This window comes from Rhea americana, unplaced genomic scaffold (genome assembly GCF_003343005.1).
Source record: "Rhea americana isolate MKP2758 unplaced genomic scaffold, rheAme1 scaffold_162, whole genome shotgun sequence".
Taxonomy (NCBI): domain Eukaryota; kingdom Metazoa; phylum Chordata; class Aves; order Rheiformes; family Rheidae; genus Rhea; species Rhea americana.
Genome location: NW_028185728.1, coordinates 1,003,957 through 1,029,758, shown reverse-complemented (window position 1 = coordinate 1,029,758; position 25,802 = coordinate 1,003,957). Strand labels below are relative to the sequence as shown.

General features: G+C 40.2%; 1 protein-coding gene across 15 annotated transcripts in view; it reads right to left on the bottom strand.

Moving 5' to 3' along the window:
- The window catches only part of PRRC2C (proline rich coiled-coil 2C), a 61,091-nt gene continuing 35,289 nt past the window's right edge, over nt 1-25,802 (bottom strand). For 5 of the 15 annotated variants that reach the window (XM_085300227.1, XM_085300239.1, XM_085300231.1 and 2 more), the window contains 12 exons: nt 23,831-23,920; nt 22,009-22,110; nt 17,636-17,849; nt 16,470-16,673; nt 15,417-15,538; nt 14,690-14,826; nt 12,153-12,387; nt 11,572-11,694; nt 9,966-10,184; nt 8,087-8,190; nt 5,267-5,393; nt 1-1,879 (listed from right to left, as the gene is read on the bottom strand). In XM_085300227.1, the coding sequence (XP_085156353.1) occupies nt 1,619-1,879; nt 5,267-5,393; nt 8,087-8,190; nt 9,966-10,184; nt 11,572-11,694; nt 12,153-12,387; nt 14,690-14,826; nt 15,417-15,538; nt 16,470-16,673; nt 17,636-17,849; nt 22,009-22,110; nt 23,831-23,920 (1,938 nt within the window). In that variant the 3' untranslated portion in view covers nt 1-1,618. Of the gene's footprint in view, nt 1,880-4,046; nt 4,284-5,266; nt 5,394-8,086; nt 8,191-9,965; nt 10,185-11,571; nt 11,695-12,152; nt 12,388-14,689; nt 14,827-15,416; nt 15,539-16,469; nt 16,674-17,635; nt 17,850-22,008; nt 22,111-23,830; nt 23,921-25,802 lie in introns of all 15 variants that reach the window. The other 10 variants (XM_085300234.1, XM_085300242.1, XM_085300237.1 and 7 more) reach the window with 8 other exon arrangements.

Genomic DNA, 25,802 nt, shown 5'->3' with positions numbered 1-25,802 from the left:
TTTATTTAGAGAATACTTTATTAGTTTCTGTAATCAAACCCATGTAAATAAGACCTTACATATTTAATACAGTGCGTTACCCCTGTACAAATGGAAAAAAAAATTAAGTTTAACATTTCTAGACCAATATGGCTGTTAATTTCTGTACAATGCCAACTCACACTACAAGTGGGATACTTTTTTCCAAAGTTGACATCACAGCTAGTTTCCAAAAATTCAAATTATATATATATTTATATAAAAAGATAACCAACAGCGATTCACTAGGCATCAATAGCAGCAACAGCTTTTCCAGCTTCTGCAGTCATTTGAACAAAATTATACACATTAGACTTTCAACTCACTCTTCCTTCCAAAAAAAAAAAAAAAAAAAAAAAAAAAAAAATTCTCAGAAAAAACAGCAAATTCTGCTACTGATGTGGTACCTGGTGCTTTTTATTAGCTTTTCAATCATTGTCTGGAAAAAAAAAACCTCTAGAATAACATTATTAAAAACAGCTCCAGTATAGCACAGTCACTACTACATATCATAAGCAGGTACAGGATATCTTACATTCACAGAAGTATCATACAGTACTGTCCTACAGCTATAATACTAGAGGATACAATTAAAAAGGCATTATTTGACTTGATTCTACTTTCCAGCACACTGTGGGCCAGGAGGTGGTGCGACGCAGCTCTGATATAAAGAATGCATCTTTTAGATAAAATTCTCTTTAATCTGATAAGGTTTCTTTTATTCTAGTGGCACAGTTCTAAGTGCTCATTGCTCTATACAGACATAAGCTGGAAACCGTTTAAAGATCACTCGCTTCATATAAAGATAGCTGGACAGAGGTGAACAGAACAAATTTGACTATCGATGTGTTTAACCTTTCAACTCCAGAGGTGAACAACTGAGGGGGGGAGTGGATGTAAAAAACACAGGTGGCCAAATAGCATTTTCATATTGTGATCTAAATACAGTATATTATCATCCAAGAAGCAGCAGCCAGCAAGCACTGCCTTCAGAGGGAAATTCAACAACATCAAGGTTACTGTGTTATATTACGTTGGATGTCACGTGGGAGAGGCAATTTTGCCAACTATATGAATTCCCCTGTTTATTACATGACAGCAGCTTCTTCAGTCACTAAAAACACACATTACCTGGCCCAGTGCTGTCTTCAGATCTGCATATTCTCATACACATGGGTTTATAAAAAGATAAATAGCAGCTGAAGACCATAGCCTGAATAAAGAGAATTCATCTTGTCAGCCAGGAATATGCYTCCCCAGCCACCTTCTTCCCCGCTGTGCCATTTCTCAGTTTTCAATTTGGGTAGCATACAGGTGTGTAAGCCAATGCATGCGTACACACATGWGCACACACTACCAAAAGCAGCTCTCATGCTGTTAGAGAAAATACAAGTCCAAAGAGCCTASAGAAGCTCAGCTGGATACGCAACAGTTTACATCAGTTTACACCCGTAACGGCTGACAGCCTCCCCGCCCCTGTACGCTGTTTTGAGCCCTGCAGGAAGAGTAGACTCTTGTCTTACCCTTTGGGCTACAGGTTCATGCTGCTGTTATCTCACCCGCCCTCCCCTCTTCCCCCACCTCCGAGGAAACACAGCCTCTAAGATTTTGTTTCTTCGGTTTTGATTGCCTGAGGTTTGATTGGTCCAGTTCTAACGGGTTTTGTTGCTGCAGCAGGTGCAGGGGCAGGTTTTTCCTCAGTTTTGTCCTGGCAGACTCCCGAGGAGTCAGCAATCGCCTCGGAGGGTTTGCTCCCGTTCTCATCCACTTTCTGCGCTTTGCCGCCTATTGGTTTGCTCTGCTGCTGCTGCTCAGAAAAGAATCTCTGGGTGGACTGGAGTACCTCTGCTCTCTGCTTTGCCTTAAGAAAGGGAGAAAATATATTTACTGAAGAGAGGGCACAGGAATAAAAGTGACTTCACAAGAGTAATTCCTAAACAAAAGGGGAAGGGCTGACTGCAGCGACCAGACTTTCCTAGAAAAGCAGTGTTTCCAGTTGCTTCTCAGATGTTACCACATCTGGGCACTTGGCTCAAAAGTAGTAGTTTACATCACGCCTAGGCTTCCCTCGCTCTTTATAATCTTCGCTTCAGAAGAGGATTAAGGATAGTTTCAAGCTGCACATAATATCTTTTTAATGCCTTGTGCATCTGCAAACTCTTCATACGGAATTTCAAAATATGAACCCTGCTCACAGTAGGTTCAAACTGAGTCCACATAAGGGTGAGATGCAAGCAGGCTGTGCTGAGCCCTGACCCAACCCCAGCTGTACTGACACTGCCAGCCTGAGGGCTGTGCTACAGCATGGCTGCACTTCTGCTGCCATGGGTTTTGCACTGCTTGATCACAGGGGGTTGCATGAGAACAGCAAAACCTGGTCAAAGCAATCAAGCTGCTCCCTGTTGCTCCAGTCACAGGTTTCAGTCTGCAATGTCAATGCAACTGAACCTGATTCAAGGTTGCGCTATGTAGCTGAAGCCTTATCTGCTCCCCATTCAAAGCAGAATGTGCTTCCTACTCCAGGAAGCACAAACTACTGCCTGACTTGCTTCAAAGCCCTCTTCTGCATCCTGCTAGTAACCTTGACTTGCACCTGTGAGATTCAGTCCTTGTGGTAACATGTTTATATTATCATTATTTTTCAGACCTTTCCTTTGTCAGCAAAGTGCTGTGCAGACCAGGCACTCCAGACCAAGCACCTGGCTTTCCTGCTCAGATTCAGGCCAAATAGTAAGTGTTGCTTTAAAAGTCCGATCTTCTGGAATCGGCACTATCAGGTCCAATGCTAGCAAATGCCTTTTTTTTTTTAAAATTAAAAAGGATGTTATGCATACAAACTAAACCTCCATGTACCCCTCTGTAAATATTTTATCAATTTTACAAAAAATGRGGAGAAAAACAGCAGAAGTTTGGCACAAAAGCTCTTGGCTTCAATACTGTATAATAGCTCCAAGTAATTCAACCAGCAACAGTAAACCCCTCCTCCTCTTAAACTCCGATGTGCAGGACTGCAAAAACAGTCTGAGTTTACCGTAGTCACACGGACACCTGAAATCCTTTGTGTGGATGTCATACAACCCCTGAGGTTAAGGCTAAAAAGCTGGATGATTYGATTACAAGTAACAAGCATGACAGAATAACTTACATTCTTTGAAACAACATTTGTARGGAGATTCAGAAAACCAGGGCTGCGTGTTTCCATCTACTGTGACTGATAATACAGATTCAGGATGACACTATGCACCACCTGCTAGGGGCTACAGCTAGCATAAACTGGTGGTAGAAAACTAAATGGACCACTTGTTTAGAATTTAAGGGGGTAACCAATTCCTGTTGTTACCATACGTGYTTATCTTACTTTTACACCACAACACATGCTTTATGGCAAAAGCCAATAGATGAAGGAGCTCCTTAGTACAGTCTTATCCATACAAGCAGCTTATCCTGCAGAAAACCAGCAGATGAGCTGCACGATGTGTCCCCACACAGACTCCCCATACTACAGTCGCTACCTTGGTAAGAAGAACTTGCCTCATCCTGAAAGGTCCCAAAGTGCTTTAACAAGTTACAGGACTGACATTGACTACTGAAACGTAGCTACCTCTTCTGTGGAATATACCATGCTACAGCAATCTAACAGAGTACCACCACAGACTCTTCACACTATTGGGAAGTGAATTGTCAGAGTGAGAGAGAAGAGAGGCTGGCTCAAACGCGTGGGTTCGTACTGCTGCTTAGAGTTTGGGGAAGGTGGTGTGAACTGACAGCTAACACTCAGGTTCACATGCTTCATCTCTCAGAAGATTCAGGCTCTTGAAACCTAGTTGTCAAGACTGCCTTCAACAGGAGTGACTGCTTCACAACCACTGACCGTAAGATCATTTAAAAGAAGCTCCCTATCAATTTTTGGGTCCAGCTACAGGTTTTGGGTGCAGAGGCATTTTAAGACATGATTCATAAACACATTCTTGCCCTACAATCTGTTGAGACTGAACTGGTGTTAACAGCACAGCTGTTCAAATACTAACCTTCAYGTCTTGTTCAGCCTTCATCACAGCCTGGGCCTGATTGCCTCTGACTCCAGATACTGATCCACAAGGACCCCTGGCCACATGCAGTAAACGAGGGTGGCTCATAAGGCCTGTGGTCATCTGAGGCAGCATCTGACTATGCAGTACTATTGGCAGCCTCTGAACAGGCGCTGGGAAGGTGTTAGTATATGGGGCTCTTACCAATGAAAGGATCAGGTTAGGCTGAGAGAGGATCTAAGTGGGGGAAAAACAACAAGAAGAGACATTTAGCAATAAGGAAACCGCCAACTAGATTACTTGTTGGCATTATCTTAAAGTGGGGTGAAATGGCCTGCTCTGCTATCAAACTGATGTCAAGAAAATAGTCTTATGTTTTGGGAAAGGCCATGCTTGAACTCCATGAGAAAAAGAAAACAGCCTTCTAGTGCTGCTGTGCCTATAAGCAGTACTGAAAACTTAAAAATAGCAAGTGATAAGGAAACAGACCCATGCAACATAGTGGAGGAGTCACTAATGTTAGGTAGGTTAGATTAGGTAGCTTCTGCTAGTTGCAGTCAAAAAAGAAGAAACAAATCATAGTCCTGCAGTCACTCTAAATCTTAAATCCCACATTTTTTATATAGAGGCTATATTTCCATAACAGCCTCACCACAGTCACTTATAATAGGAAAGCACCACCCTGGAATGCTAGCAGCAAGTCAAATCCTTTGCAATCAGCCCCGGAGCAGCAGGTTGGGCTGCATGACCTTCAGAGATCTCTTCCAAGCTAAACTACTGCATCTCAGGCAAATGACTACAAATCTGCTTCATGTTTAAACACTTAAAATATGCACTGGGACCCTTGTGAGATACTAAGCTTCTCCTCCTCCTCAAACAAATGACTTATTTACGCAGGAATGAGGTGTGTTACAGCTATGTGGGGAAAGCAGCAGAACCATCTGTTCTACATCACTCCAACTAATGTTAAATTACTCACTCTGGTGCACAGAACTGTCAAAATTAAACACCACAAAGTATGTGCTACTAGTTAACTGGACAAGAGCTTCCCCCCCCTTTTTTTTTGGGGGGGGGGGCCTTACTCTTGAAACCAGTGGTCTTATACACACCATTCTCTTTAAGGATTGCACTTTTTTAGTCTTCTCATAATCAAATATGCAGAACCACAGGTTCTGCAAAGTCACCCAGGTTATAAAGAAAAAGATTTGTTTGTAGCCTACCTGGGGGGCAAACTGTGCAGGAAACGGCTGTGTCATTCTCACTGCAGCAGCTGCTGATTGAAACTGCTTCTGGTAGACAATGCTGTTCATTTTATTGGACTGATTGTTAGGACTTGTAGAACTGGCCCTAAAGAAAGAAAAACTCCATCAGTTAGAACCAACACACTGCTTGCATTCAAGGAATGCTTCTGCCTTTAGTTAAAACTTAACTGCAAATTCAACTTTGAGCTAAAAAAAAAAAACCAACCAACCAAACAAACAAACAAAAAAAAAACCCAAAACTCTTTACAGAGAAACCAACATCAGATATTCTTCTGAATCTATTGTTGGCATCAAAGGCAAACCAACCTGGAACTTAGTAATACAAAGAAAAAAGAATACCAGAAATTTATGATATGGAGAGATTAGAGGGTAAATCCTGCATAAAAAAGGTTTTCCTAAAAAGCATTCATAACACAAACACTGATCTTAAGTGTGTTCCCCCTCCCACCCCGCCATTTGCTGTTAGGTCCTACTCCTTTACACGGCCTGCAGCATCGTGTCAAGCTCTGAGCTTGTCATGGCAGGAACACGTGGCAGAAGCTGCAATGTGCAGCTGCTTCCAAGGCCCTGTTTTCAGGTGTTCCAAAATACATTTGAGCATCTTCCCAGAATTCACAAAAAACTACCCCCCCATTTTACTTAGCTAAGAATATGTTTCTCCATTGTAAGTTTTGAGATGTGTTCAATCACTATGAAATAAATGAAGTCTGAAAGATGATTTGCGGGGAGGGCATAAGACAGCCCTCACATAAAAAGGAAACTAAACACTTTTCTCCTTTGAGAACGTTTGATTTGCCTTAGTTCCTACACACTGAGTGCATGTAATACACTTTTACTCAGCATAAAACTGCAGGAATAGCAAACAACYGAACTAAGTTTAGTTATGCAAACTACTGCTATTTTAATGCACATCCCTGGAAAGCTCAGCAAAGCTAGAGATGCACACAATTGACTCTCCCTTCCTTCTGTAAGTTTTGCCTGCATCAAGATTTCCAAAGGCTTCCCTGCATTTCCTGCCTGTTTCAGACCTGCAGAACATGCCGTAGGAAATGATGCAATTTTACAAAGACACAGGCAGTAAATGAATGCTATAAACAACTTAATGTAAAGCAATTTCTTACAGAAAAAAACCCCAAAACCATAGTAGGCATTTATATCTCCCTCCTCGTCCAAGGCTAGAAAGGCTAATTCTGGAAACAAGCAAATTTAACAGCTATACTAATTTAAGATGTAGTGAAATGAAGTAATCTAAGCTGCAAAGTCAAGTCTTAAGGACAGAGACCATGCAAGAATTCCAGTAATAAAAGAAAGCAGCTCATTTCCACCTGCTAAACTTAAGCTATTAAAGGTATGAGATTTATGCAAGTTTGGCTCAATACCTCTATAAGCCATTTCATGCAAAGTATTCTGGGATGTCTTGAGAAAGGACTTTATTTTTTTATTTTTTTTTACCCTCCAAATAATTTAATATTAAAGCACACTAGGACTTGCTAGCCCTCTATCAGAGCTACAGCAAAGGTTTCAGCCTTAGATTTATTCACTGACCTAGGCTTCTGGACTAGCAGTATTAAGCAGTGAAAAAAATGTCAGGAACCAAAATAAATGGATTTCCAATACACAGACCATATCCATATGAAGATGTAAACCAATTTGTAAAGGAGACTGAAGTTGCCCCCACCAGAGCACTGAGGTTAATAGCAAAGCAAAACAGTGCATGCAGAAAAGTTATTATAATAAAAGTTCTGGAAAATGCATAGCGTTTTCTAGGCATTTTCTGACCAACAACGGGTCTGAGCAGTAACTGCAGACCTTAAAAGCAGTGAAAATTGCCAGGCTTTCTAGGTCTAATTCCATACTTGTCACTTTAAGGTCTGCAAAGATTGATGCCTCTGCTTCTGAGAACACTTGCTGCTTCTTTCAGGTGCACTCTGACTAAATTAGAAAGCATACCTACTGGCACCTTCATCTCCCGGATGCCAAAAGAACCCAAAGTCTTATTATTAAAGCCTGCTTTTTCATTTAAGTTTTGTATGACATACAGCAAGTCCTTTCCTCCTGCTACTGTTGAAGTCTGTTCTGATGAATCCTATTTAGTTTAACATTTCTTCAACACAAGTCATTCATTCAGCAGCAAAAAAAACCCTGGAGAATCCTAACTTTTCAGGCCCTTCTAACACGCACTGACAGTTAACAACTCCCAGTTTTAAATTTCCTTCAGTCACTATTTAACCCACAAGCACTCCAGTGGGTGCATCATGAAATCTACTATGCTTACCAGCAACATTTGCTTACTAATTAACCAAGTAAACCTGCAAACAACTTACTAATTTCACTTTTGAGAAGCTTGTAYATCATGCACTGAATATTAGTTCCCTGGAGTTGTTGCCACAATTACTGCTCTGATGTGTAAAGCTTTGAGTACTGATAGTTAAGATTACCTTCATGGAAAAGAAACAGTCTACAGTTTCAACCCTAAGCACGTATTTCCCACCACTTTTGTGTTTTCCTGGTACAATCCCAGATCATTTTTAGGAGAATTGTTCAATTCCACTTAATTCAAAGACTATCATTTTATTTCAAAGCTATATGCTTTTGGCTGAGCGTAGCAGAACCTGTGACCTACTGGAACACTGCTTGTGAGCTAAGATTAAGCTTAAGGTATTTACATTAATTGCTCTTCACCTCATACCTTTCAGAATAATTTGCTGATCACGTCTGATTAGTTACAACATCTTCAAGATCTGACTTCAAGGAATTTTGAGCTTAAAAGACTCTTACCGGAAGGGACTGGAAGTTGGAGTAGTACTTCTACCAGTAACTGGTGGTGTTCCAGGTTTAACATCAATGCCACTTCCAAAGGCCTTCAGGTCCATTTCTGATATCTGAAAAAGCCAATAATTGGCACATTATTTCTATCAGAGTGAARAAAAGTTACATTTACTAGGTAACCTGTACTGTTAGGTTACCTCAGATTTTTCTCAATGAATAAGGGTCACTTAAAGCAAGCAGATGTGAAAGCTAGATTACAAACAGCTACTTATAATGATGACAACCCAGCAGCATGCACAGCTGCATATAAATTTCCTACACTGGCACTTACTTCCAGTTATAGTACTGTTTAGTACTGGATTTCTAACTTGAATCCTCTTTTATTATTCAGGAAGATCATGACTCATTCCAAGTTTCTGGCCCTAAAAACAGTGTTTTAAGGTAGCACTTCCAATTAGATAGCTCTAATTAAACAAAAATGCACAGCAAAARTAGAGCTGTCACTCAGTCTCCAGGCTCTAAATGGAGCAGTGAATCTTTCACATTCTCTTACAAGCACAGTCAACAGTTCAATTTACAGTTGACAAAAACACATGGAACGGTATAAATTAGGTCACTTAGACAATATCTTTCCATATGCAGCCATGAAGCATAAGAGCAACAATAAATCAGTTAAAAGCAAGTTGCTGTTTTAAGTTGACTATCCTTAGCAGAAACTTGATGGAATCCTTAAACACAGGGAAGCAAAACCACCCTCCAGGGAAAACCCCACCATCAGGACCCCTCTTCCTGATTTCTTTTTGAGGTGACTGATCAAAAAGACCATTTGCCAATCACAATGGTAGCAAGAAACATGCTGCTGATTGGAAGATGGGCTTATAAAAGTTAAGGGTGAGAACTTTTTAGCTAGATCTTCCTAAACTAGCAGACTACATGGGGATCACTGCACACTTTGGTAGGTGACAGGATGAAATTGTAGCTAAGTCTGTCTCCACTAAGCTTACCAATAAGCTTCAATCTAGAATTTTGGTCACCGTTACTGTTCAACGCATCAAGTTAGCTCTCTAGAGATTTTTATTACACCTGTAAGCCATCGGGAGAGTAGAGCCATTTTATGTCCAAGAACACCCTCAAATCTAGGCTACAAGTTGTAAGGACTTCAGATGCAACTTCCTGAGCTARATTACTCCCTGCTCCAGGAAAAGACCTTGCCATGCCTGACAGAAAGCTTAATTGTGTTCATGACTAGTATTACTGGCATTGCTTTTCTGAATGTATGCTGCAAATACACCATGTTGAACATTATTCTAAAATATCAAGTTCCCATAAATCTGTGATTCCATTTAAGGTATGAGACCTTGCATTTGGAAGTCAGCTTCACACATCCCCTCACTGGCAATTACCACAGCAGCTCTATATAGTAAAGCAGAGGATTCCTTCACAGTTACTCTGACATCAGAGCAGAAACACAGACAGTGACAAACATGTACACAACCAGAATCAGAAACCCGCTCTGATAGTCTAACGTTGTTTGTCTGTTGCTCTACCAATGGCTCCTGTACTATTTTCTGCATGGCTGCCTATGTGAAATAGCCTACTAACTCTGATCTGCCTAGTCATTATGAGACTAAATATGTCCCACAGTGCAAAGGAACTAGTAGCAAGTTACCCATAAACTAAACTCAGCTAGACCTTCACTAAGTGAACAAACCTAGTCACTCAGGGACTAATCTTCATTGGCTCTTCTACCTTCCCCTCTGACATTAAAAGGGATGAGACAGGCTTTTAGATGCAGGAGTCAGCAAGGCTTGCTGTACTGCCACTATAAAACAAATGTAAAGCCAATGCCTCATGTGAATTTTTGTGCTACAGAGTTATGCATAGTTACCTTCCCAGTTGCAGCAATCATGCTGTGCTGAGTTCCTGCTGGGATTAATCCTCTGAAAGGCTGGGTTACTTGTGCAGGTCTGCTTAGATTTTGAGCCTGTGCTTGTGGCGCTGTGTGCTGTAGTGGTGGTTGTAAAGACTGGGGCAGGGCAATAAGTGGCTGGGCTGTGGATCCAAAGTTGGGCAAAGAAAGCTGTGATCCAGGTAAAGGTACAGTCACCTGGAAAAGAAAAAAGAGTACAGACTCACCAGCAACATATACACAAGAGTGATTATTTAACTTTCTCTACTAGCTCTATGATAACAGCTATATTCAGGGTAAACAGCTTAATGAGTTCATACATTTGCCCACAGAAATGCAAGCAAATGATAACTGAATTCACYGTTCAATTAATCAGTATAATCAGTTCTAATAGCATTTGGTCTTTGCTTTTCAAAAACAAAGTAGCCTACTAGCTAACCTCTACATCATCCAACATGACTTTAAGTTGGAAGAAATAAATTGAATTCAGTTCAGGAAATAAAAATAGAGTAAGATAGCCTTAAAAAAAAATTGTGGTCATCATAATGGTACTGTTTGGGATGAAAATTAGATTCTACTTTCTAGGAGAGCCAACAGCCAGCATTTCTAGGCTTAAACAGAACTGGTGGGCTGTTCTTTGTTTGCACTAACAGGGAATGCTATGCGCTGAAAACACTGCAGAATGGCTGTGATAAGGGGTGAAAATACCATAGCAGTGGCCCGATCTGCAAGAGCTCCTGCATTTCCCAGTCTGAACATCAATCCAAAAATCCGCAGAATTACATTCTGAGGGTGACTAGATGATGTGATATTCTCTAGATATGAAAGACTAAACTAAACCAAGGCTCTGCTCTTAAGCATAGAATGATAGAGACAGCCAAGCTTCAACACATTAAACTAGCCCTTCTACAGGGGCCTGAAAAGTTTATGCTTGATTTTCAACATGAAATTCAGTCTTTACTCTTTTCCAGATTCCTGTCTTGATCACTCTTCGTGTCTATGAAGTAGTCTATTACAATAAAATAGCCTGTTTTAAACATTTAACAACCTATTTAAACAAACAAAAAATCCAACCAAAAACACCCATGAAATTTGAACCAGAAGATGGAAACCACTACAAAGCACGTTGCAAACATGCCAGAATGCTTGCACATAGCAAACTGGRTTCTTTTTGATCTCACAGACACATATGGAAGCTCTGAGGTTTTACCTCAACAGGACTTGATGTTTACTACTAGGCTGCATTAAGCATCTGGAGTTTGCCTGGCTCCCTCCCCACTACCCCACTGCTCCCATAAAAGCAGTGTATGCCTGAACCAATTAGCAACACTACTGTGTTGACTAAATCTTTACCTATCACTAGAAAGTGAATTATTTCAGAAAAGTTTGCCAGACAGCAAYTGACATGAACTTGTAGACAATTTTTCAGTAACTTAGTTTTTCAGTGCTGCTACAGTAGCTTTCTTTGCAATCAATTCTTGCATTTTACAAGAATTAAATATTGTCCCATCTCCCTACAGCAAACTATAAAAAACATCAACAACAATAACATGCTTTTAAGAAGAATACAATTTAGGAAATTTACCATGCCATAGTTTACCTGCTGGAGAGCACTGGGAGACTGTGCAGTGTTGTAGAAATTGCTCTGGCCAGGCTGCTGAACTTGCCCAGAATACAGATTTGAAGCCTGGGTAAGTGTAGCTCTGGCCTAGGAAGTGAGAAAGACACCATTATATTAATAACAACAACAGTTCTGAGACAGCATGGCACATTATTTCAATCAGTACAGTTAAAAAAAAAAAAAAAAAAAAGTAGCACAGAAAGCTGAAAACTTGAAGTTTCAGCTCTCAAAGGAACATCCTACCACTAGCAAGTATTACTTAAGGTAACAGAAATCAAACTAGTGATAAATGCACAAGATTCCTGTAAAATAGCTGGGGGAACAATCCTCAATCCAGAGATTACCTTAACGCACCTGTATGAAATTAAAAAAAAAAATATTGTCTCAAGTATCTAAAGTTCCCTGCCACCTAGACTATCATGTAACATTCAAGCAAGGTGCTTATCTTAAGCTAAGCAATACTTTATTACTTACAAATATTACTTTTTAATGTATTATCTGTATCAAATCATTGCCGAAGTCTTGCAATTCAGAACATTTCCTACCTGCAGAATGTGTGTATCAATAAGCTGAGAGCCTCCCAGTCCTGAAGCTTGACTAAGTTGATGTTCATATAAGATAGGAATAGGTTGTGTATTTGAAGTCTGTTGAAATGCCAGGCTTGACTGTGCCTTAGCAAGCTCCTGGTGTTGCACAGCTGGGAAGTTGTGTAAGGCTGTACCAGACAGAACTACTGGCGATGGCTGAGACAAACCACTTTGCATAAAAGCTTGCTGGGATCTGCAAGAGATTGATGCATGCATATAAAAATGCACAGAGTCCAACAATGAGCCACAAAAAATTACAAACACAGGTTATGCTCTTTAAAGAGAGCTAGAACTCTTGCCTCTATTGGCCAGATTTTCATCTGAAAAGATGAGATTCTCCCACTTACTCTGCACAGAACAAAAGAACAAGTGCTACTAAAAGTCTATGAGAAGAATGACCAAGCTTTTTGTTTAAATAATGAAGTACACCAAGTTATTTAGATGTGCACGTTAAAATAATTTTTGCACAGTTCTAACTGAATTAATATAACACAGGGAGGCTTCTAGTTAGTTTCTACACTACCAGGTAGGACAGCGTGGAAATACTACATGGCTGTAGTCCCACTTAATCATGGGGTAAACAGCTGTGCTCTATTAACTTCAAAGATTTCCATATTCTGACCTGTAATACTTGCATGGCTAAATCACTGGATGCTAAAGTTCGTAGTTTTAAAATTCATGTCCTGACTCCAAAATCAGACCACTAATAGATGCCAAAGCCTCCAGTTTTAGCTAGATATCTGACTGCTAACTATACAAGCAGCATAGAGAAGTTGCAGTTTGTTAAAAAACAAAAATAAAAACCAGTACAAAGTACTACGAAAAAAGTTGTTTTGGTCCACCAGAAAATATTTATCCAAACATTTACATTAAGAGTCAGTTAAATGGCCACCTTCTGATTGAAGAATCAAAGCAGTTTTAAAAAATATCTGAGTTGAAGAGCTTTGAGAGAGCAGAGCAGAGCATTATTCATGTAAACACATTTTTCATCCAATACTTGGCTGACGTGTACAAGCATAACTCTGGCTCTGTTAATCTGTGATGCATAGAGGCCATGTGCTTGTCTGACAAAATATTTGATCTGTACCTTCTTAAATTGCCTTCCTAAAAGGTAGAACTCTGAACTTTACTTTTAATTAAATTCTTAAATTTAAAACAGTTAATCCTGTACATTCTGGAAAAGTTACACTACAATTTATCTTTAATGTAGAAAACAATATTTTCACAGGTTTTTAAAAAAAAATTAATTTAAACCAATAACCTCTACATCTCAAGGCTTATTCCTGCTCTGCATCTTTTAAGATGATGAAAAGGTATTCGTACTCTTATTAAATAGAACAACCTAAATAATACTGGGTTTGCTCATTATCAGATCAGCCAGAAGCATTTTTTTTTAATCTGGACCACATGCCAGAGTGATTGCATATTGCAACAGAATTTGTCAGCTATGGAACAAGAAGCAATGTATGCTCCAATATGAAGTCAGCCAAGCACAAAGTTAACCCATTCAAACATTTCTAAACAGTTGATCAGCCAAATTACTGTAGCACCARTAAAAAACATTACGGCTACATAATGTGCATGGATCTGGTGAACTGTAAAGCTGGATATGCAGAACACTCCCCTTCATCTCAAGAAACTTATCCACCCAATACAAGAGGCACTTCGCGTGCTCAGGAGAAGGGGGAACTGACTTCAGTTGGCTAAGAGATTCAGGAAACTCATACAGCCAATTAAATCCTCTCCGCTAAGTCTCTGCTTATGTAGCTTCAGCACTCTACACTGCAACAGCAAGTTTTCCTACAGTACATGCAAGAGCCTGTARTTACATTCGCAAAGAAACTTGAACATCCCAGTGAAACCAGCACAAATTGTTTGTCAGCATTAGTACTGCTGTGAATGAATTTTGGTAGGAACTGTAAGGAAGCACTGGAAAGACTTACAATGGCAACCTCTCTGGCTATCAGTGGAATTTGAGAGAGAATGCTCTTGCTGTTATCTTTTCTAGCAAACAAAAAGCACTTATTTTAAACGTGCCAGGCTATCCCCTATTCATCTGAAACAGTTTCTACCACCACATCTTACCTAGCCATTCAAGCTAGGATTTTAAAAGTGTTCGGAAACCACTGTTGGCTTGAGTAGAAAATAATGAACACAAAATACTGAACTATGGGGAGACAGACAGCTCCTTCAGCTTTCTTTCTTTCAGCTTTTGAAGGCCGGGTTCCTGAAGATACAAATATTGTGTTTAGCTACCCTCAACAACTTTTGGGGCTTTAATTTCACAACTACAGCTGCATGTACAGGCTAGCCAGACATTCAGCATACACAAACATCTCAGCAGACCCTTTCGAAACACGCATATAGATGAGAGAAAGATCTCAGGAAAGATAGGAAGATGAGGTTGTTATTGAATAAAAACACAGGTCTGTAAGGAAGCAGCTTCTGTAAATTCTGCCATCCAAAAAGCAAACAAATCCATATATGCTACTTACCTATATGGTTGTAAGGAGGAGTTGAATAACTCTTGGGCTTGTGAAACAGCTGGTGCTGCTCCTAAACTCAGCTGAGCTTGATGCTGTCCTTGCAGAGGTGCATAGATGGGGATGGGGATCTGCTGAACTGAGGCAGGCTGTATAAAGAAGAAAACATTAACTATCCAAGGACTAAGATCAAAAGCCACAGCTATTCAAATTTGTTAAAGTTACAGGCACCAAGCGTGCACCAGGTTTTGTTGTACACGTAACATAAAAAGAAYATAAACAAGATCAAATCCCAAGGCTACGTGGATGCTGATACTGCTCCTGTTCAGAAAGTTGCTTACTAGTTGTGTATTTTTACACTTCCTCTGCAATTAGACCTGGATTAACTGTTTAGATTTGTGTACAAAACAACTGCACAAGATTGCATACAACTTCATGTATTTGTACTAGAAAAAATGAATAAGCCTTCAGTAACACAGCCATATGTATACTTTATGTGAATATGTCCTTCTACATAAAGCGTATTAGTGAGGGAAAACCTTTTCTCTTATGACAGATGCTTTTGTTCATAGAACAGTAGACAAAYACTCCCTGCAGGCATCAGAATAAAATAGCAAGGATGGGTACAACTCCATTTTTGCAGATTTCTTAGCCCCATCCTCCCCTGTCCCTACTGGCCCATCAGTAGAGCTTTAAAGGCAATATAATAGAAGGGAAAAAAAGAAATCTTTATAAATACCTGAGAAAGCCCTGGTTGGAAGCCTTGCTGTTGAGCCAAAGAAGGTGGTGCCAAACGTGCATGCTGAGTGCTGAAYAGATGACTTGTATCCATATAGAATGCTGGGATTTGAGCTGCAGTACCTCAGAAAGAGCAATTCAGTTAGTACCTGACTGCCAGACATCACCCTGCTAGACAGGTTTTCCTCAACAGTTAGAGATACAGTCACTTTTGGTATTCCTCGGATTGACTGCTACCACGGAATGAAACTGAACTGAAGAGCAAGGTGCCTAATCAGCCTTGGTGTCTTTTCCAATTCACTCCCAGAATCTCTCAATCTTGCATATCCATTTCCAGTCCATTCAGTTCTTAAATGTTAGAGGAGATGAAGCAACAGATTCTGGCCAAAATAGACCAGAACATGCTATACTGTCATTTAATATAAACAAAATTATGGAGGTTTTCTGTAAATAAAAATGCCACAATTATAAACTATTGCATCTCTCTCAGAAATAAGCCAAAAACTGAAGTAATTCTTTGTCTTATAGAGGAATTTAGAGTTCTGTATCCAAAAGATAGTACACCAAGAAATACAAACTTATTTTATTTCAGCAAACAGCTGACAGTATAGTACTATCTTCACACTTACTGAGAATCATAGAATCAGTAAGGTTGGAAGGGACCTCTGGAGATCATCTAGTCCAACATCCCCGCTCAGCAGGGTCACCTAGAGCATGGTAGACAGGGTTGCATCCAGGCAGGCCTTGAAGATCCCCAGAGAAGGAGACTCCACAACCTCTCTAGGCAACCTGTCCCAGTGCTCCGTCACTCTCACAGGGAAGAAATTCCCCCTCATGCTCAGGCGGAACTTCCTGTGCTTCAATTTCTGCCCCATTGCCTCTTGTCCAACCTCACGTATTTACAGTAAAAATGAAATAGCGAGTATCAGCTTACAAAACACTCTCCATCATTCTGCCTTTGCTGCAGATAAAACCAGAACTGCATTCAGTTCTCCAGCTTCAGAACTCTAAGGAAAACAGAGAGACATGGCTTCATAGCCACAAGTACTATTACCTGCTGCAGACTGAGACACGTAGACCTGGGGACTTTGCTGTTGCTGGGCAATGAGGGATGGCATGCAGCTCAGCTGGGAAAAGTGACCAGCAGAAGCAAGGCTGCTTGTCTGCAACTGCTGTGGTTTCACTTTACATATATTGGGTGGGTCTGAGGTGCTTGTAGTCTTTGTACTCAGTGAAGAGGTTGTGTACGTTCCAGCTCCTAAAAGGAAAACAGCAAGCCATGTATCATAAAGCAGCTGAAGATATTCCAAAGCTTCATCTTCTGGTGGTCAAAATTTTGGGACAGCTAATGCAAGCACATTCACCACTGGCAAAGGATACGGAATCTTATTGCAGCTCTTCCCATYACTGTAAGATGGACAGGGAAGACAACTCTAAAGTTCAGTACAGGAAGTGTTGCAACCCTAACAGTTCTGAAGTACGGACATATTAAAAAAAAAAAAAAAAAAAAAAGAATTAGATGCTTTGGTTAATTATCCAACAAATCAACACATTGCATGGTGGTTGTGCCCTTTATGGTGCAACCTGCCTATACCAAGAAAAGTCTTTGTCAAGCACTTCAGCTGGAATTTCATCACACATTCTAACGTGCCAAGGTGTGAAGATGTCATGAGATATAACATCTTTTGTTTGCTGCAAAGAACCACGTGGAAACCTGCATTGCTTGTGAGGAGCACCTGGACATTTGCTCTGGATAGTATCAACTGTTGGAAGTCCTGACTCCCAAACCTAGAGTGCAAATGAAAATAAGACCACAGCTAACTGGATAAAGTGACAGAAATTTGAACCCATCTGCTGGAAGTGAGTAGCTGTCAGAGTCACCAGCTTCTCTAAAGTCAACTTGTTTTCCTTCATTCAGCCAGATGAGGTGAAATGAATGAGGTAGCCAACAGCAGAAGGCTACCTCCTCTTTCAAGTCTACACAAGCAGCATAGGCAGAGAGATGTCTTCTCAGTATCACTTTCATCTGACTGTCAAGTAAACAGCAGAGGAAGTATCTCCTTGTTATGTAAGGAGATACTGTTCATATCTGACATTTTATACTTGCACAAGATGTGTTAGTTTTACATTAAACATACTTCCAAAAGGAATCTGATCTCATGAAAAATTTAACCAAAGAACATCATAATAGGAAACTAAAGCAACCTTGATATCTAGTACCTGATAGCGAAGTTGTCGGCGTAACTGAGGCCACGGGAATAGGAGGCATTGATGCACTAGAGAAAGAGTTGTAAGTACCACTGCTTGGGCCAGTGCTGCTGCTGCTACTGCTGCTGCTGTTGCCACCAGCAATGGGAGATGCTGCTGAGGTCACTGGTGAACTCTTCTCTCCCATGTTTGGTGAATTCTCCCACGCTTTGCGGGCAGACTCCATCTATTTAAAAGAAAACACATTTCCTTATCTATTAGGAAGTTTCAACTAGTCAAACAGTCTTCCTATTTTAATAGTTCTTTTTAGTTGGAAAGGCAATTCAGGCTTCATGCCAGCCTCTTTAGTCACCAAAATCGTGCAACTCTTCATGCAAAAAAAAGCATACAGCCTGCTGTTGGAGCTTCTTATCTATTCCAATTGCACACGTGCATAGTTCACCATCTTAACGTTCAATACTCAAGAGAATTTGCTCACACTGACTTGGCTGGGTTTTGTTTGACATGGAGAGCAAAAGGCATGGGGCAAAAGAAAGGTAAAAACCCCTCTATTTCCATGAAGTCCCTTACTGCAAAGTTAGGTCATTTAAATGAAGTAACATCTTACTTTCTTGGTAAATTATTATGTTTGAGTGACCACAGAAAGTATCTAAGGCACACTTCAGTAAGTACCAGAGTAGATCAAGTTCAATTTCCAAAGTACTTGCCATTCAAGAAGCAATCAAAAGCTGATATGGCTTGTGCATACTGCTTTATATTAATGCTGAAGACACTCCATGTGCCTCCATCTCTATAATGATTTTAAATCTTGCACAGCAAGAAAAGCTTGTAATTACAATATTTTTATACATAGTTCTCTGTTCCACCAATAGAGGGAAGAATTATTGTTTTACTGCAGCCAGTATCAATCTGATTACCACTATAATTGACTTGTAATGCCAGGCCTTTGAACTGAGACACTGTTGAGGGGCTACTGAAAAGGAAAATATTAATATTCAYACTACACTTCCTAATTTAAGGGCTCAAACATGATATACAGATTTCTCTACAACCCTCAGCTATCCCCACTTCCAACGGAAAAGTTTTGCTAACAGAGTTGGATGCTGTAAGGGGAAATCTTTCCTTGGGCTGATGTAAATTTCTAAAGGCCAGATACTACCTTTAATTATTTGTAGASAGGCAAGTACATTTTTACCAAGAAATCTGACCTAGTTACCAGGATCTAGAGTGCCCTAACTGGAACTTGTAGTCTCTGTAAGGTGCATTGTAAAACACCACTTTATGCAAGTTGAGCCCAGTCTGGACAGATGAAAGCAGGTTATTTGTTCTTGATGCTTCAGAATTGGAAAAAAAAAAAAAAAGGCAAAGCAATACACAAAGTAGGGCAACAAAATCAATAAATGTTTTTGCTTTAGTAGAAAACAGCTAAAGCTCTGTACTCCTCAAGAGAAGAAAGGAGAAGGGGAAGCGTGCGACTTAGTTACAGATTAAATCAGTTTGAGATAAAACATCAAGGTATTTCCCTTTTCAAGACCACCCTCCCTAGAAATCATGCACTCATGCTCACTTTCCCCTCCACAACATTTTGCTCTGAATTGGGTCCAGTTCTTGTAGATACAGCAAACAGATTTATCATCAATGTGCTGGAAAAGACTTTGCTTAAAGTGGACTATCACTAAGACTACAAGCTCCACCGGCTTCTCATAAGGCATGTAACAATTTTGCACTGCTCTGGGTTTAAAAGAAAGTGAAGTACCTATGAATGACTGAATGGAGAAGGTACAGAAGCTTCAACCATATTCACTGAGTTTCAGTATGTCCTGGAGAAGCTAAAGTCTACATACTGATTTTTACCTTTCAAACCTAAACACTACCAAGATTCCAGGTCATCCCATATCTGCACAGTTTGCTATGAAGGGTACGTAACAGTCCAGAGCTTTGTAATCGCTTTTAGAGAGCTCCTTAAAAATCTCAGATTTCTTAAACCTGGAAAAGGGATGCAGGAAACTTAGTCTAGGAGCATCCAAGTGGCACCTCCTACATGCCAGATATCAAGAAATAAGAAGCTCTCAAGTTAAGTGAAGCTGGGAAAGGTGGTGTGATTTTGCTGTTCTTCCAGTTAGGGGAAGACGACAGCATGGGTTGGAGATTTCTTCAAGTCTTCTCTTCACTGCTGATGCACTAGGGCCTTCAAGCTGCCCTAGTGGTCCAGTTCTTATTATGCACAAGTTAAAGACAAATACCCACATACCCAAATATCCTCAAAGTAAGCCAAAGTTTAATCAAGTGATCAGAAAAAAAGTCAGGTGTCAGAATCCTTTCCCAATTATTCAGGTGTCTACAGAGAAATTTTAGATTGAACTTTGRAACATAGAACGGGGCCAGGCAATTCAGTTTAAGATTGATCCAACTTTTTTGCTCAACTTCYTAGCTACAAATAGACCAGCCAGCTAAGTCCTTAAAGGACATCAGYCTTAGTAAAGGGCTCTCCAGAGAAGTCACTGCAAGGAAAACAGATGTCTCAATAAGCCTTCCAAGCTGAGCACCTTACACACTGGCAGAACGATGGTGAGTAGTGAAAGCAGTTGTAGGTTGTAACTCAGCTGATAATCCTTCTGAGTCTTTTCACAGACAGTTTTCTGTGACAGGGGATGGAGGAAAGGAAATGAGAAGGTTATTCCCTTCTGGAGGCACAGCCTGGAAATTTTATTCCAAGAGAGAGAAGGTAGTGCCTTGCTTGTTGTTGCTCCCGAAGTACCTTTTAAAAGCAAGGATTACATTGAGCAGGATGAGAGTAAAGAGCAGCTCTCCTGTTAGGGACAGACTGTTGGTTGTGATAGTCTCAGTGTGTGCGTCAAAACAAGCGTGCTGCCTTGTATTTGCCGAAAGGAGGCAGAGTTCCAATGGCTGGAGTAGAGAACACGATCAAGATAAAGCTGTTGCCAAACACTCTCTTCAGATTGTGATCAGAATACTTCAAGGTAGCCTCAAAACATGGATATTTGACATACTTTGTTATCACATAGCCAAGATCTATCATCYGCTGAGAAACTAATCACATCTCTGACACCAAAACCACAGAACAAGAAATTGCAGGATGAAATACACCAATGAACACYGCAGTCTGCTCTGTAACTCAGCAGTGTTACATTCTTTGGAGTATCATGCTGTAGTAATGTTCCTACCTGTGTTACGTGTTAATCAGATATCCAGCTACTAAAAGACTGCTGTTCCAGAAAAACACTTCCAGACACCAGAAAGTCAGATTATGAACAAACATGTTAAACAAGAAAGCGATAAAAAACAGTTATTTTGTTAAATTGCTTGTCCCTCTCCAGCCCTTTCCCCGTACTGCTGGCCCAAATGTCTACAGTTTTAAAAAAGTGTTAACAGAAGAAAAGCAAAGGTTCAACAAGAGTTCATTAATAACTACAGTCCACAGCGAACACGAGCAAGCAACTGTCAAACCGTGCCAGTGAGACAAAAGCCTCACCGGGATTGACAAGCAAGCTTCTCCAAAGTCTGTTAGTTGTGCATCCAAACCCCCGGTTTCAGATTCCTCCCCGTCTCCTTTAGTAAAGCCGAGTTCAAGCACCATTCTCCCTTAATACTACAAGCAGCAGCAATGTTTCTATTAATTCAACCACCTACAGTCACAATCACAAAGCAGCTCCAGGATACTGAAAAAGACCAAAAACTTCTACAGATGCAGTAGCCAAGAGACCAACTCCATGTTAGTGAGTTATACAACGCACACAAYCCAAACACCTATCAAAGCTGGTAAATGCCATTCAAAATAGCCTACACGCTTGCTCTGTGCTGGAGAACAGGAAACAGAACACTTGCAACACAAAGTCCGTTCTGACTAGCCAATAAAACTACCCCTCAAAAAGACCAACACTCTGCCTATCTTTTACCATCTAGAACTCTGGTCATCCAACTTAAAATCACATATCACTGCACCAAAAACTCACAGCTAAGAAATTCAAGCCTGGTTTACTAAAGCAGATCTTTATAGTCTTTAATACCAAAATAAGCAACCTTATGCCACACACACAGAAACAAACAAACAAAAAATCAAAACAGTCAAACTGATGCTTTGTCATGAACGCTATGGTACGATGCTACAACGCTAAGGTTCTTTTTCAGAGTAGTGGGAGCCAAGACTGGTTGATGCCAAGTGTTAATGCAACATGGGGTTAGAGATTTGTAATTTAAATGCATCCTCTGATACAGTCTTTTGTTTCAGCCATCCGTTTATATGCAAAAGCAGTTCAGCAGAGGAAACAAAGGAAGGCTCTAAAAAAAGGTTTCACCAGCAAGTTCTCCATTAACTTTTTCCCCTGCATGCAAGAAAACGACCCTTAGAGGGATGTGGTACATACCTTGAGGGTGAGGTCGACGGTAGCGGGAGAAACTGGAGTTAGGCTGGAGCTCTGTTGTAGAGTCTCCCTCCTAGGGAGGGGAAGGGTGTGGGGCAGGGGCACCTGAAAGGCAGGCAACACACATCACATTCTATGTCTACTACAAAAGCCCCAGAAAAGCAAAGCTCAAGCGGTATTAAATGAGCTACAATTTCTTCAAGGCTTGAGCATTTGGAAGGGAGATTTTGATAAAGATAGATGAGAATTTGGTTGGTGGGGAAAGGCCATTCAGCAGGTGCTGAGATGCTTCTAAATCCTCTTTAAAAGAGGCTGAAGACTAACGTTCCAAAGCGTCAATGTCTTCTGTACAAACAAATACCATTTTCTACTTTGGAATTTACTTTAAAATATCATTTTAGTTTACTGATATACAAAAATTCTTCTCAAGCCAAGTTTGGTTCCTTTTGTACCAATACAGCACATGGGGTTTGGTGACCTCTCAAGTTCCAAGATGCAGTTTCTGAAAAGAGGAAGTTGTAATCCTTCAAAGTCATAAAACCAAAATGAATTTGCCAACTGACAACTGAATTAAACAATTCTCTTTGACTTAAGATGAAAGGTGCCAAAACTTAGGAAAACAACCTTGACTAAACACTACTACTATCTTTGCACAAGAAAACACTAATGATGGATCTCCTAGAAACTCTAATGAAATGTATCAGAGAACACTGCAGAGGCCACTTCTGGCCATTTCTCTCTCTTCAAGTGCAAAGTTAATGGAGTTCCACAAGATGAGATAAAACTAATCCAAAAGATGCAGATATCAAAGCTTTGAAGGAGGTGACAGCACAGACCTGTGTGGCTAGGAGCCCCTATCCTGTGCTGCAAATCCAATTCCAGCATGCCACAAGGGAGCATACATTAAGATCATTAACACCAAAGAATTCAGTCTTCCAGACTAACCACAACAATACAAAACACAACCCCATCAGAAAACCAGCTGAATAGGGTCCACCAACATTGCTTCAAAACTGCATTGAAGAATGCTATGATAAGCTGAAATTTAATTTCTTTGAATTCACAAGACCTTTTTACAAAAATTTGAGACCCTACTGTATGATTCTTTCCTCTTTCGTCAACAAGTCACTGAACTTTGAAAGCTAATTACATTTCCACTGCTCAAACAACAAAAAGCACAAGATGCAAGTTCCCAACCTGATATCCCAACAAGCTCAATGCAGATTTGCCTCAGCTACCCGTCGCAACCCAGCTGGTCCTCAGTCATCACAACACATACATGTACACACGCACACCCAGAGCCGGGATCATTCTYTGTGGGGCCTGCAAATACCAAATCTTGAACGTAGCTGAACTACTGACATCTTCTTTTCTGCTTTCAAAAAACACTGAGMTGCTCCCTTTACACGCAATTGCTGCGACTTCAGGGTATAATTCAGAATTGCTTTGTTTTTAAAAGCTTTTATCCAAACTCACTTACAGACCTTTGCTATTGGTACCAAGTTCAAGTCCCAACTGCTGCTCAGAGTACATTCTCTTATTATGGCTACATTGGCTTAGAACTGCCCCTAGAAACATTTTTTCCCACTTCTTATGCTCCTTAGCTCATCATGGTTTTTTTAAAGACAAAACATCTGAAGAGTTCAGGAACAAATACCAACTGAATCAACCGTTCTTCAGAGCAAGTTACAGGATAACGCACAGCTAATTAACATAAAGGAAACCCTACTGACTTGTTTGCTGTAGGCAGTATTTTGTGGCCTGAAAAAAGCATGAAAATATTTTCTTGTCTTCAAAGTCAAGATGATCACTGCAATAGACTTACGTTCGTCACCAAAGTCTCCTCCATTTTTGTACTGCTAGTAGCCACTGTGTTAGGATGAGAGGAAGGTGTAGTGTAGTCTGTTACAGACTCCTGTGAAGAAAAATAATGCCATTAAAATATCTCCCTTATCTAAATTAGATTTCAAGTTTGGTGGGTGGAAGTCAGCCTTTCTATAGGAGTTCACCAAGCAACAGAAGGTCAGAATTTCATCCCAAAGCTTTTTCCTCAGAGGCAACGTCCAGCATTCCTTGCTGCTGAGTATCTCCTGAGGCCAGAAGAACTTGAGATATTAGTTTGCTTCATGGCCTCACAACATGCACCTGGAAGGAGTTTTATTTAAAACACATTATCTTTAAAATACAGTCTTTAAAGCAAGAACATAGTGATGTAATGCCTGTGCACTAGACACTGAACTGTGGTGGCATAAGCAATCATCGTTTGTCACCCAAGATGCTTTAGCCACCTGTAGGCAATTTTAGCCTACTTTATTTAAAAATCAAAACAGGTTAGTTGAAAGCTTTTTATACTTTTAAACTCAGAAATTTCTTGGGTAAATCTTTGGCAAATAAGGCTTTTCAGATTAGAAAAAGGGATGGACGGGAAACATCTGACTGAATGATTTTCTTTTACTTATCYTCCTCTTTTGAAAGTCACAAGACTGTCTCTGGATAGCAGAGTCAGCCTCCTGGATTTCTGCACTGGGCAGTGATTTCGAAGAAGGAAAAAGGGTGAAATCTCCAGTCTACTCAGACACCTTCCTTGAAGGTTATTTGCCATCACAGTTAAGCAGACCTTTATGTTTTCAATTAACAAGGTCCAATTTCATTGACTTAGCTGCAGTCAGTAAAAACTGCAGCTGTACATATAAACTGAGTGAAGAAGGTTCACCTAACTGATGACGCTATCAGCTCTCTAGCGGATGACCTACAACAAACAGAAAGAAAAGGCACTGGTAATGCTCTGAAGYTGTGTTTTGCTCCTTTACAGTTCTTGCCACTGGATATGTACTTTTGAGCGTATTCCAGATGGACAGTCAGGCATTATCAGAACTTGACCCCAAAACTTGGCTAGATAAATGGTGCGATTCCAAGGTGCATTCATTAGCATGCACTGCACGAGTTTTATATGTTTTAAGTCCTGCTTTGAAGCCCAAAACAGCACCAAAAACAAGAAACTGAAGGATAAAACCTAGTAGCAGAACTGTTCATCAGCTTGTGTGTTGGCAAGCACAGGCGCTTTTTTGTGCCTTTGAAAGCATTCTGTTATGCTTGTTTAGCTGCATCTAACCAATATGATAAGCTACAAAAAAGTACACTCAACTTACTCCTCAAGCCTATGGTGATATCTCCTAGAAGAGTAACTAAAATCTCAAGATACTAACTGGCACATAAAGAACAATGCTAAAAGGATGACCTTATTTTGGTAAAAGGCTCAAACAACGAACTGAACTATAACAAGGGAGAAAACAGCAATGGATGGGGGAATGCACTGCACATACTATTTTTTATCTGTGAGGGAAACGGTGGAAAAAAAATGTTTCTCTAAGTAGTCTTTTTCTTCCCTCCTTGTTAAACCATTGAGATAACAGATGTGTTTCCCACAATCCAAACTACCAAACTGCCAGCTTGCACATTTSTATTTGAATCCAATAATTAACTTTGATTTGGGCAGAATCACGCAAGCACGTAAGGCTGCTCTAATCATAAGGTCCTTCTAATGAAGTAATTGACTTCTTGGTTTTCTGAAGCTCAACTACATTAAACAGGAAATTTTCAATAAAATATTATCAAAATCCCTTCAAGGTTTGGATTCAAGTCTTAAAAGGTCTCAGCACTGAAGCTCCTTACAAAAGTTACATGTAAGACTACAGATATTTTCATTGCTTTCTACATGTCCTTTCACTACTATTCCTCACTTTGGAAACTGCACAAAACTTTTGCAAGAAAATAAAAGAACCACCATATGAATTCTG